Source organism: Mytilus trossulus, chromosome 2, assembly GCF_036588685.1.
Source record: "Mytilus trossulus isolate FHL-02 chromosome 2, PNRI_Mtr1.1.1.hap1, whole genome shotgun sequence".
Classification (NCBI taxonomy): domain Eukaryota; kingdom Metazoa; phylum Mollusca; class Bivalvia; order Mytilida; family Mytilidae; genus Mytilus; species Mytilus trossulus.
The window spans coordinates 53,705,861-53,718,764 of record NC_086374.1 but is presented as its reverse complement, the minus strand read 5'-3'; the positions used below and the strand labels follow the sequence as shown (position 1 = coordinate 53,718,764).

General features: G+C 33.1%; 1 protein-coding gene across 3 annotated transcripts; it reads left to right on the top strand.

The window, feature by feature from the left end:
* Positions 1-122: 122 nt before the first annotated feature.
* Positions 123-10,032, top strand: LOC134707568 (DNA polymerase epsilon subunit 3-like). 3 transcript variants are annotated; one of them, XM_063567452.1, is made up of 5 exons: positions 123-318; positions 6,741-6,817; positions 7,947-8,032; positions 9,196-9,314; positions 9,828-10,032. In XM_063567452.1, exons 2-5 carry the CDS (start codon positions 6,752-6,754, stop codon positions 10,013-10,015), a joined length of 459 nt encoding a protein of 152 aa, XP_063423522.1. In that variant the 5' UTR covers positions 123-318; positions 6,741-6,751; the 3' UTR covers positions 10,016-10,032. The 3 variants fall into 3 exon arrangements, with proteins under 3 accessions (XP_063423522.1, XP_063423521.1, XP_063423523.1); XM_063567451.1 differs by having other exon boundaries at positions 234-396; XM_063567453.1 differs by lacking the exon at positions 123-318 and adding an exon at positions 5,533-5,603.
* Positions 10,033-12,904: the final 2,872 nt, after the last annotated feature.

Here is a 12,904-nt window from a genome sequence, read left to right as displayed (position 1 = left end):
TCACTTCTATACATTGATCATTTTAAAGCAAAAATGGAACATTAAATTTTCTGCATATATGGAAATATATCTAAAGGACCGAAAATATAGCAAAAGAAATGAAATACCAATACATTTATGATATTAATCGCTTGTGAAATCATTTGAAATTAAGGAGGAAAGATATAATAACTGGATGGACTTGGATCAATCATTTATATAAATATTGACAGAAATTTATTTTTCGATTGATCGTCTTTTCGGTTTTTAACAGCACCAGTACTATTTAAAATGGCGGGAAGCTTGGAAAAACAAAGAAAGCCACCAACATAAGTAAAGGTCCTGCAACATTAACACGACAAGAGACTTGCTTATCAACTATACTGTGTTTTTTTTATCTACTACAATTTGACAAATGTAAGATTGTATTGAGGTCCAGGGCTGTTAGCGTTATTTTGAAACACAAATTCAATTTAAAATTAAAAAAAATTAATATAAAAATCAGACACATGCACTTGTTTACTCGTAAATATACGTTGATAGTGGGTCTTCCCATGGTGGCTGTGATAAAAATCTAGTTCAGCCGTAGTCGTTTCTGCAATAGTCAATTCGGCCACAAATTATATTTTAATGTTGTTGTGTATGCAGCTATGCCATCTCATTAACCTTATTTTATGATGGAGCTATTGAACAGGTAGTCTAAGATTACTCTGAAATCCAATGGCTGGTTTGCCCGACAAGCTTGGGCGATGGGATGTCAGAGCTTTTCCCATATAAAAAAAGTGGATATTTGTCCGTCCAAAATAGATGTGCTGCTTCTTCACTTCTGGTGCCAACAGACGACCTCAGAATTAAATAAATTGGGTATCAATTTGTTCATTTTTAGCTCACGTGGCTCAAAGGACCAAGTGAGCTTTTCTCATCACTTGGAGTTTATCTTTGTCTTCCTCCCTTGTCATTGTCGTTGTCTTCCTCCATCGTTGTAACTTTACAAAAACTTTTATAAGCACTGGCACTGCCAAAAAGTAACTGAGAATCATGGGTTGATCACAGCGCTATAATTTAAATCCTGGGGAAAAAATGGCCAGGTTCACATGTTTTTCTTTATATAGAGTATTATTTGTAATGGGGTGTGAATATGGCCATATTTTATGAAAGGTGTACATGTTGTAAATGTGTGTTTTGCTTATTTCCAAGTAAAAGAATATTGTTATTTATTGTAATAAGAGAGTTTATATAAGTTTACAGAAGTTATTTCTAGTGTTTAGTATATCGAATGAGTAATTAACGTACGTTTTACTATATGTTATTAGTTATATCGATAACGTCGTATATGGCGCAACTTTGTCATGTATTGTTCAGAACGTTACCGTTGGGTCAATATTTTAAGCGTGAACCCAAAAGTGTACAGTTATGAGTTCTTAACTTGAAGAATTAATATGTCTAGATTTGATTATTCATAAGATTGTATTATTATAAGCATTTTGAGTCGAGGACTCCTATATTTTATGTAAGTGTTTTACGTTATGTTTTTCTTCCTGCTTAGAATATTTACTTCCGGTATTTTGAAATAAATACCAGTGCAACGTCACGTTCGTCAGTCTTTGCTGTGTTTACGTTTGGCTTGCAGCAAGGCTCATCCCGGGGGGTCCTAGAGGTAAGAAGCAGCGCATTAGCTGTATGCCTTGCATTTATTTACCGTATTTATCATTGTACATAATATTTAAGATAAACCCAGTTGACCCGTACGAAAATACACGAGAAAGATTATTGTTTTTATAGCAGCTTCGCCCCGTATGTTTATTATATATTATTGTTGGAATATTGTACTTGTATGGAAACATATTGGCTGTTTAATAAAAGTATCATTTTTACTATTGATCATTTATTCACGCGTAACCAATGATGAGAGAGAACAGATAACAGTTTTGACGTCCGTATTTATTTATTACCCCGTGTATTTACTAGTTTTATGAGTATTCGTATTTGCTGGCTTTATAACTATATCAAAACATAGCAAGAAGCCGAAATTACGACAATGGTGGCAGCGGTTTTGTTCTCACGTTTTCAAGGAATTTGGCACGTCTATTTTTAGAAATATTAATTTGTATGGAACACACTAAGTGACATATATTGTGTATGGAGTGCATTTAGCTCTATATATTATACTGTGATAAATAGCTTATTTTGGAAAATACAGAAGTGCATTTAGCTTCTGATTTAAAAAAAAAAAGTATATTAAGGAGGTTCATGTAGCTTCCTATAAAGAAAGAGAATATTTTTAAGGAGGTGCATTTAGCTTCCTATAAAGAAAACAATATATTTATTAAGGAGGTGCATTTAGCTTCCTATAAAGAAAACAAAAATATTAAGGAGGTGCATTTAGCTTCCTAGAAATAGAAAAAAAAAATATATATAAAGGAGGTGCATTTAGCTTCCAGATAATTATTTATTTGGGAAATAGAGGTGCAGTTAGCTTCTATTGGCATATTATTGTTTGTTTTAAACATGGATCTTAGGAATAGAAAAATCCCAGCTCCAAATTTTGAAAGGGGGGAAAGTTTGAAGAATATAATTATTTCACAATGCGGACCTGATGAGCCCTGTAATTTGATAGATTTGGATATAGAAGATGATGTTAATTTATCTACCTCCAGCCCCGTAGTAAGCCCAATAAAATCGCCTGTGCAGAACACTAGGACGAATATGAATGATAACAATATTATTGCTATTCTAACTGACATTCAGAGACAATTAAAAAATCAAAATGATAGATTTTCTGAGCTCAAGACGAAAGTTTCTGAGATGAGCACGCAAGTTTCTGAGATGAGCACGCAAGTTAAGCTAAATCAGGAAAATATAGCTCAGTTAGTAATTATAAGGGGTAGTCATGTTGCTAAAAATAATACCAATACGCAGAATTTCAGTCAAAATAGCATGACCACAACTGAACAAAATAACCAGGTATCAGTGACCCAACAGTTAGAAGCTGGTCCAAGTACTGAAAACACTTATATACCACGTCCAGTTAGTACACATCATTTAAGAGAAAGTAGTCATGTTCAGCAACTACAAAGGGAAGAACCAAATCCTAGAAGCCCAATATTTAATGGTAAGGGAGATTTCAAGGCCTTCTGGACACAGTTTAGTTTATTGAGTAGTAGGGACAATTGGTCCAGTGACAGACAAGAAGAGGAGCTAATTTTAAATTGTCTTAGAGATGAAGCCTTGGTATACGTAAACGAACTTCCTGTTTCTTTGCACAGAGACATAGAATATATACACTAGGCTATGTCACAGAGATTTGGGGATCATATTTTACCAGAGACTTATAGGACCAACTTGCAGTTTATTAAACAGGACCATAAAGAAAGCATGTACAAGAATATGCATCTCGTGTGGAGAGACTTGTAGGTAAGGCTTACCCTGCAGTAAATGACTCAAGTTTGCTGGATCATTTTAAAACAGAACACTTTATTAAGGGTCTGCCAGACCAGTCACTATCATATGAAGTCCTCAAACAGAAACCAGCAACATTGCAGGATGCAATAAATATAGTAACATGGCATGCAAGTTGTAGACAATATGTAGGCAAAAATTGTAATGTCAGACAGGTAAATACCTATGAAAATTACACAGGTCAAGGGAAAACGGAAGACTTCGATGCATGTAGCACAGAGAGTCCAACCCAATATGTCCCTAATACAGAATTTAAAACGGGCATAGACGAGTTGATGGATTTTGACGACATTAAGAAAGACCAATTTAATGGAAACAACGGTTACCAAGTAAATACATGTTACTCATGCCACCAGGAGGGGCATTACAGCAGAGATTGTCCTTTCTCAAGAGGAAAAAGAGGGAAACCAGAAAATACAAATACTTTCGGAGGGAACCCGCAGTTTGGATTTATAAGTCAGGGTTATCAGAAATAGTCAGGACTATATAGCAGATAAGCCTAATGGACAAATATGAGAATATGTTTTTGTGTAGATTCGGATTTTTTATAATGTAGATATGAAACTTGTGTGATTTTTTTGTAATTCATGAAATGTAAAAAAAAAAGAGATTTATTGTTTCATGTGTTTATTCAGAAGACTTGTAATATTAGTTTATACACTGAGTACATTAAGCACAAATATGTAGAGTATACAGTATTATAGGTTTTTGAAAGTATATTGTGGTATTGAAATTGTTTTTGAGATTTTCAGAAAACAGGTGATGTTTTTATCAGAACCTGGAATTTGATGGTCCTATTGAATTGTTGTTGTTCTTGCAGTAAAGATTGTTTAATACTATTTTGGTGGGAAGCTGCTTTCGGTGGGTGTATATTGGCAGTTGGGATACTTTAGGTGCCACGTTTGTTTTGGTGCGATAATAAGTTAAGGCTAATGATTAGTCTACATGTAGATTGCAATATACATTTAGGTGACACCATGGGTATGCTGAGCTATAGTCTACACCATTTTAGATATTTCTCGGGGAATACTGATGACCATTTTTTTTTATTCGTTGTACCTTGTACTTATTCTTCTACTTATGTTTGTATGGTGCATCAGTATCGTGGTTGTGTATATATTTATACACAGTGGTACCCTTGACGGCGGTATAGTACTTGGTAGGACATCTGTCGGCTTATGGTTAGTCTGGTGTTTATATGGAGTTGAGCTTCATGATGTTTTTAATTCCAGCGTCTGATAGAATGGAGAATTTTGGAATGAAATTTTAATGTAGTAACTGTATATTAGTGCTGTAACTGTATAAAAAATAGAACTAGGTGTTTTCGTGACACTTTACTGTTATATAAGTATAAGAGAAGATATTTATATGTGGAATTTTTTTTTAGTTAACTTGTTTTCCCTTTAAGTATTAACAGGCGCATTAGTTTGTTATCGCAGATATTGTTTTTGTTAGGACATTAACAGGCGCAGTAGTTTGTTGATGTATGTTTAAGTTTAAAGATAGCTTAAATATTTGTTTGTTTTTGACAAGTTGGAGATGAGTAAAAAATGTTGTATTTGTATGATAGAGTAATATGTACAAAGAAATATTGTGAAAAGAATTTTTAGACGTATTGTCAGAATTGCCAAGCCCATATTTCGAGGACGAAATGTATTCTGGGGGAGGGGCAGTGTTGTAAATGTGTGTTTTGCTTATTTCCAAGTAAAAGAATATTGTTATTTATTGTAATAAGAGAGTTTATATAAGTTTACAGCAGTTATTTCTAGTGTTTAGTATATCGAATGAGTAATTAACGTACGTTTTACTTTATGTTATTAGTTATATCGATAACGTCGTATATGGCGCAACTTTGTCATGTATTGTTCAGAACGTTACCGTTGGGTCAATATTTTAAGCGTGAACCCAAAAGTGTACAGTTGTGAGTTCTTAACTTGAAGAATTAATATGTCTAGATTTGTTTATTCATAAGATTGTATTATTATAAGCATTTTGAGTCGAGGACTCCTATATTTTATGTAAGCGTTTTACGTTATGTTTTTCTTCCTGCTTAGAATATTTACTTCCGGTATTTTGAAATAAATACCAGTGCAACGTCACGTTCGTCAGTCTTTGCTGTGTTTACGTTTGGCTTGCAGCAAGGCTCATCCCGGGGGGTCCTAGAGGTAAGAAGCAGCGCATTAGCTGTATGCCTTGCATTTATTTACCGTATTTATCATTGTACATAATATTTAAGATAAACCCAGTTGACCCGTACGAAAATACACGAGAAAGATTATTGTTTTTATAGCAGCTTCGCCCCGTATGTTTATTATATATTATTGTTGGAATATTGTACTTGTATGGAAACATATCGGCTGTTTAATAAAAGTATCATTTTTACTATTGATCATTTATTCACGCGTAACCAATGATGAGAGAGAACAGATAACAGTTTTGACGTCCGTATTTATTTATTACCCCGTGTATTTACTAGTTTTATGAGTATTCATATTTGCTGGCTTTATAACTATATCAAAACATAGCAAGAAGCAGAAATTAAGACAAAAGGTTTTGACTAGGAAAAATAATGTTATGGATAGTGGACCCTTTGTATATATATATATATATATATATAACCTGTGTCTATGTTTAAGACTGCATGTTTACCATTAAACAGGCTATTATTTGAACTTGGAATTATTCTTAATTATGGAATTTGCTTGATTTCTTGTTATTGAATTTTTTAATGAATTCCATGTTTATTCTGTACTGAAATGTTCTGTGCTGCGCACAACACTTTCTATTACAAAGAAAAAAGTATATTTTCAATAGAATATACTGTGCCGCGCACAACACTATCTAACCAAAATACATTGTATGGACAGTTGTTATTAACTGCTTATAAAGTTAAAATACCAAATAAACATGAAATTTATTATAAATTTTTATCACAAGAAATTATGCAAATTCCATAATTAAAAATAATTCCAAGTTCAAATAATAGCCTGTTATTAGATGTTTGTTCATGTTGTTGGTTGTTTGTGACATAAGACTGAGCACTGTCTCATTGAGGAACACTCAATTATAAAAAAGAAAAATGTGGTAAAATTGCCAATGAGACTACTCTTCACAATACTAAAGACCAAATGACACAGAAATTAACAACTATAGGTCACCATACAGCATTCAACAATGAGCAAACCCGAAAACGCTTAGTTGGCTGTAATTGCCCCCAAAATTGCAAAATGTAAAACAATGAGAAAACTTGTGCATATGATTAAAAACTTGCTTGATAAATGTTATTATTTTGTCCATTTTAGACTTTTGAACAATGGCAGAAAGACCTGAAGATCTCAATCTTCCAAATGCAGTTGTCACCAGAATTATAAAAGATGCTGTAAGTATTGATAAAAAATATTATTTCAGTTCATTAGTTCTTCTGTTGTATACTTTCATGACACTCAATAAGTCATATACATGTACAATGTACATTTATAAGGAAATTAAGAGTACCCAATTGTTTTTTTGGGGGCCAGTTTTACCAAACATACGCAACCTAAATTTTTATATTCATATAAAAGTTGTGTTGAACATACTAAGTAAATAAAATAATTTATTTATATGACATGTGTAACCTGAATATGATATTTGAACCTTTATTCCTGTAGTTTTTGATGTGATTTCCCATGACATGACTTTGATGGTAAATATGATATTGTGATTGAATATTTTTGGAAATGCAAATGATAAAGGAGTAGGTCCGGTAAGAGCACTTTTTGGCCCCAAAATATAGCAGTTTTACAAAATTGTTAAAATGTAAACTTTCAGTTATTTATTGGATAGTAAAATGGTTCTGCAACATAAATATGGGCTGTTTTTGGCAATACAAGGCACATATATTGAGTACTAGCACCATTAAGTCATGCTAAATTACTGAAATCATCAAAATTCAAGCATTTTAGTTAAATTTTAGACGGTTTCCGTGTAAAACGAAAGTGGCCGCATTTGTGTTCATCCAAAATATTAAAATGGAAGTTGTATTTGATGATTATACATAACATATATAAAGATTGAGGATGAACATGGATGCGGCCACTTTCATTTTTGACAAAAACTATCTGAAAAGTGACATTTTTTCACATATTTGGTAGATTTTTCATATTTTAGCTTGAATCGGATTGTTTTTTATGACTAAATGAGTTAAAATCTTTCACAAAAAGTCATCGAATCAAATGAAATAGACACTTAAGTGTTTAAAAAGTGGGCAAAATCTTTCGTCAGATGAAACTGAAATTTGAGGCCAAAATCGGTCCTTACCTACTCCTTTATTACTTTTATTATATATATACTTCTAATTATACAATTAAGCCAATTGAGGAATACCAGCTCCTATGAGCCTCTCCATTGAAGTTCCCAGTATCTGTCTTTTATACTATTTCAATTTTATTTCCTTATCTTGACATTTGTGTATTAATAATTGTGTTTTCAATGTATTTTGCTTGACATATTGATCTTTTATTTATCAGATCCCAGAAGGTGTTAATATATCAAAAGAAGCGAGACTAGCTATATCTAAAGCTGCCAGCGTGTTTGTTTTATATGCTACATCATGGTGAGTGACCTTTAGCAAATGACAATCAATAATATATAATATGTTTCACAATTTTAAAAGTATCATGAAATATTGTCAGTGAAAGGGTATATAAATAGGAATAATCATTATAATGTAAAAGGAAAATATTCAAATTTTTTTTTTTTTAGTTTTGATCATTTGTTCCTCTTGCATCAAACTTAATCTGCAATCAGATGTCAACCATTTCCTTTTTTTAACTCACCTGGCCCAAAGGGCCAAGTGAGCTTTTCTCATCACTTGGCGTCTGTTGTCCGTTGTCGTCCTTAACTTTTACAAAAATCTTCTCCTCTGAAACTACTTGGCCAAATTTAACCAATCTTGGCCACAATCATCATTGGGGTATCTATTTTTTAAAAAGTGTCCCATGACCTGGACAACCAATTAAGATGGCTGCCATTGCTTCAAATAGAACATAGGGGGAAAATGTAGATTTTGACTTATAACTCTGAAACCAAAGCATTTAGAGCAAATCTGATATGGGTAAAATTGTTTATTAGATGAATATTTATCTGCCCTGAAATTTTCAGATGAATCAGACAACTGGTTGTTGGGTTGCTGCCTCTGAATTGGTAATTTTAAGGAAATTTTGCTGTTTTTGATTATTATCTTGAATATTGTTATAGATAGAGATAAACTGTAAACAGCAATTAAGTACAGCAAAGTAAGATCTACAAATAAGTCATGATGAGCAAAATGGTCAATTGCCAAAATCATCATGGGGGAATCTAGTTTAAAAAATGTGTTGTGTGACCTGGAACACCCCCACCCCTTTTTTTGGCTGATCAATGCATTTGAAAGGGGACATATAGTTGGAACCCACCTTTGTCCTTAAAATGGCTGGATCCGCCCCTGTAGCCTTTTGTTTGTTCTGACCAAAAAATAATCACACATGTACATATGTTCAAACATACTCTTTTTTTGGTTATTTTGTAATCATATGTATACATTGATTTATAAAAGTTTGGTAAAAATAGGAGATTTTGTTACCACAGCATTCATGTCAAACATTTTTTAATTGTACCTGTAATCTTCTCTCTGATCATACTTTTTAACAAATAACTGTTTCTATGATATGAAGTAATAATAGCTTGTGGTCTTTTCTGTATTGTATAAAATAAAGAAATTATAATCTTCATTTCTAGTGCCAATAACCTTGCATTGAAAGGAAAAAGAAAGACAATATCAGCTACAGATGTAATTAATTCAATGGAAGACATGGAGTTTGACCAGTTTGTAGAACCCCTGAAACAAGTTTTAGAAGGTAATTTATTATTATTTGTATAACATTAACCCTTCATTACAATACAATTAAACTAACTTTAGTTTATAAGGACAGATTATAAAATAAACCTTTTCTAACCATTTAAAGCTCTTAAGATTTTTTTTCTCTGTTCCATAGTTTCTTATTATTGATCACAGGCTCGTAACAAGAATTTCCAAGAAGGTGTTACATAGACTGGCGATACAATCATACTCAACTTTAGCAGTGACAGTTCAAACGGAATGTCGACTTTTAACTACTTATATTGTTTACAAGGAGGGGATTGATACAAACCCCTCCAATCCCCCCTTTGGCAACAGGTGTGCATCAAAGTTATTACCTATCATTTTTAAAACACACCACACACACACTGTTATTGGCCCTTTATTCTGCATATTCTGCTCATTATTCTTTATGTTGTAAACCCCATCCAGACTCTCAAGTAGTAATTGTGTTGCACATCTGTTGCAATAACATTGGAACTGTTTAGTGTTAAAATCTATTATATTACAGAATACAGGAAAGAACAGAAAAGTAAAAAGGATGCTGCATCAGAAAGGAAAAAGAAAGTGAAAGAAGAAGAAAAAACTGCTGCAGACTCAGACGAAGAAGGACAGGGAGAAGCAATGGAAGAGGAAGCAGGTGGGGAAGAGGACACACCTGTTGGGAGTGTTGTTACTATATCTGATGATGATAATTAAAGATGCAATTAAATTTGTTAATTTTCATTTTATTTTGTCAATCTTGAATAAGTAGTTGGATGTAATACTTCTGCATGCTGTTATAGAAGTTGGTTCCATTCTTGTCAACGTATGTATGTACTGGTAGATTCCTCCATTATTCAGAGCAGCCCTCGAGAGAGGGTACAGTGGAATCCGTGTACACTCCCTTTCGGGATTAATGGAGATGTGTCACAAACGTATTTACAACAATATTTACAAGGACAATCCCCACCCTAACACAAAGGGGGTGCTAGGACAACAATTAATTTAAGTTTCATGATTATTCATTGTATTACTTTAAAGAGGAACACCTATTATAAAGTCAATAACTTACAGCTAGTTCAAAGCCAGTAACAATAATAATGAAAAAAATTATGCATCTAAGACAAAAATAAAAGTCAATTCACATCCAACATTCAAAGGATTAAGTGTTTGAAACATGTCATTAGCTGCAAGAGAAAAACATGAGCTTGTGCAATGCAAGGATACATGTTTAGACATTTTGATATTTATAAAAGCAAAGAGACAAGAGAAGAAGGGAAACTTCCTAACAATCAATGTCAAGTAAAACAAATTTGATAAAAAAAAAATAACAAGGTTCCAAGGTGCCAGGCTGAGGCGGAATTACTGTTCTTTATTTAGACGAGGAGCAGCAGCGGTTAAAGTAAAATGACGAATGTCTCAGGTGAAGCTGGATCTGCTTGCTCTTGAAGTATCTGACACCAACTCCCTTTATTATGTGGGGTTCATGTTGCTCAGTCTTTAGTTTTTGGGATACGATTGCTGTCAAGCAATCTGTAGACTTTTACTATTGACCCTATGACACACTCCCTCACGTCATTCGTTTTATTCTGAACATTCAGCAACATCTATGATTCTTATGATTGTCTTGCTTTAAAAGGTAAAAACAAGCAAAACAATTGAACATAAACAACTTTCCTGTAATGTTTTACTCATAATCTTCATGTGTGATATTTTCCTTGACTTATATGCGTGTTTTTAACAATACGGAAAATCAGAATTAAACAGTATTTATATTTAGTGTTTTTATAAATTTAGAAACACGTCAGAGGGAATTCCCAAATTTTGATAACTTGCGAGAGTTCTCTGAAAGCCGATCGATAATTCTATTTCTGTCACAAGAACTGAAGTGGAGTATTTCTATATTTTACCGTTATGCAACTGATATTTGATACTGTACTCTCACAAAGAAATGGAGAACCATTCATCATATCATTTAATAAACGTTCTTGTTCCAAATCGTAAGTCGCGGTTTGTTTATGTATTAATGTCCATGCGTGGTCTCACTAATTAGAGACAAAAAGAATTATAGAGACAAAAAGCGTCAAGAAGCGACAAGAAGAATAATATTAGCAACAAGAAACTATTTAGCAACAAGAAAACATTTTTTTATTTATATTACTTATTCGAAATAAATATTAAAAAATATGCAAAAGAAAACAATTTCAACGACAGGAAAGTATAAATCATTCACAACTTCTCCAGTCTATTTGTAACTTTCCTTCACCTAATGGTTACATTGGTTACACTGGTTAAACATATGCAATTTCTGTTACCATGGCAACCCTTGCATGACGAATCAGGTTGGTTACATTCATGGAGAATCAGGGGGAATTTGGTTACAATGGTTACATGCATGGGGAATCTGGTTACAATGGTTACATATATGGGGTATCTGGTTACAATGGTTACATGCATGGGGAATCTGATTACAACATGGTTACATACATGATCTGTATGGGAAATCAGGTTACATGCATGGGGAATCTGGTAACATGCATGGAGAATCTGGTTACAATGGTAACATGCATGGGGAATCTCGTTACATGTACGGAGAATCTGGTTACAATGATTACATGCATGGGGTATCTGGTTACAATGGTTACATGCATGGGGAAGTTTGGTTACAATGGTTACATGCATGGAGAATCTGGTTACAATGGTTACATGCATGGGAAGTCGGGTCACAATGGTTACATACATGGGGAATCAGGTTACAATGGTTACATACATGGGGATTCAGGTTACAATGGTTACACGCATGGAGAATTAGGTCACAATGGTTACATACATGTCGGAATCAGGTTACAATGGTTACATGAATGGGGAATTAGGTTATAATGGTTACATACATGGGGAATCTTGTTACAATGGTTACATGCATGGAGAATCAGGTTACAATGGTTACATACATGGAGAATTAGGTTACAATGGTTACATACATGGGGAATTAGGTTACAATGGTTACATACATGGGGAATTAGGTTACAATGGTTACATACATGTAAAATCAGGATACAATGGTTACAATCTGTTACATACATGGGAAGTCAGGTTACAATGGTTACACTACTTGTGACTATCTTTTTATTGGTGGCCATAAAACTATGTCCACCAGGATGGCTCTATGTGTCCATCATTATACCCCCTGTTGCTAATTAATACACAAGGTATTCAAGGATAAAGGGAATTCATGTCTGCATTGAAGTGTTAAAATTACATAACTTTGATACAGGTAAAGTGTCTCAGGTAAAATATGTGTTTGTCAAATTTAATTACTGTGATTGAGATCCAAAAAAAAATACAAAAAAATTTAAATAAAAAAATCTGTTGAACCAGAGACATTTGAAACAGACTGTATAATCTATAATTCTATCAATTCATATAAATGTTATTTTTTACATGTACTTTTTGACAACTGAAGATTAAATGAATGTCATCTTCATATGATAATACAAACTTTCACAATGCCAGTCTTTTTCTATTGAAAAGGTGTTTCTAAAATTAATTTTCCAAAATTAAAATTGTTTATATTTAGCATGCTTAGAGAGACTGATCTGCATTCAA

What these genes read in the sequence shown, in the direction of transcription:
- LOC134707568 (XM_063567452.1), top strand. Translation starts at nt 6,752, where the DNA reads ATGGCAGAAAGACCTGAAGATCTCAATCTTCCAAATGCAGTTGTCACC. An exon ending in GTTTTATATGCTACATCATG is followed by an intron (nt 8,033 to 9,195) that starts GTGAGTGACCTT and finishes CTTCATTTCTAG; the next exon opens with TGCCAATAACCTTGCATTGA. An exon ending in CCTGAAACAAGTTTTAGAAG is followed by an intron (nt 9,315 to 9,827) that starts GTAATTTATTAT and finishes ATTATATTACAG; the next exon opens with AATACAGGAAAGAACAGAAA.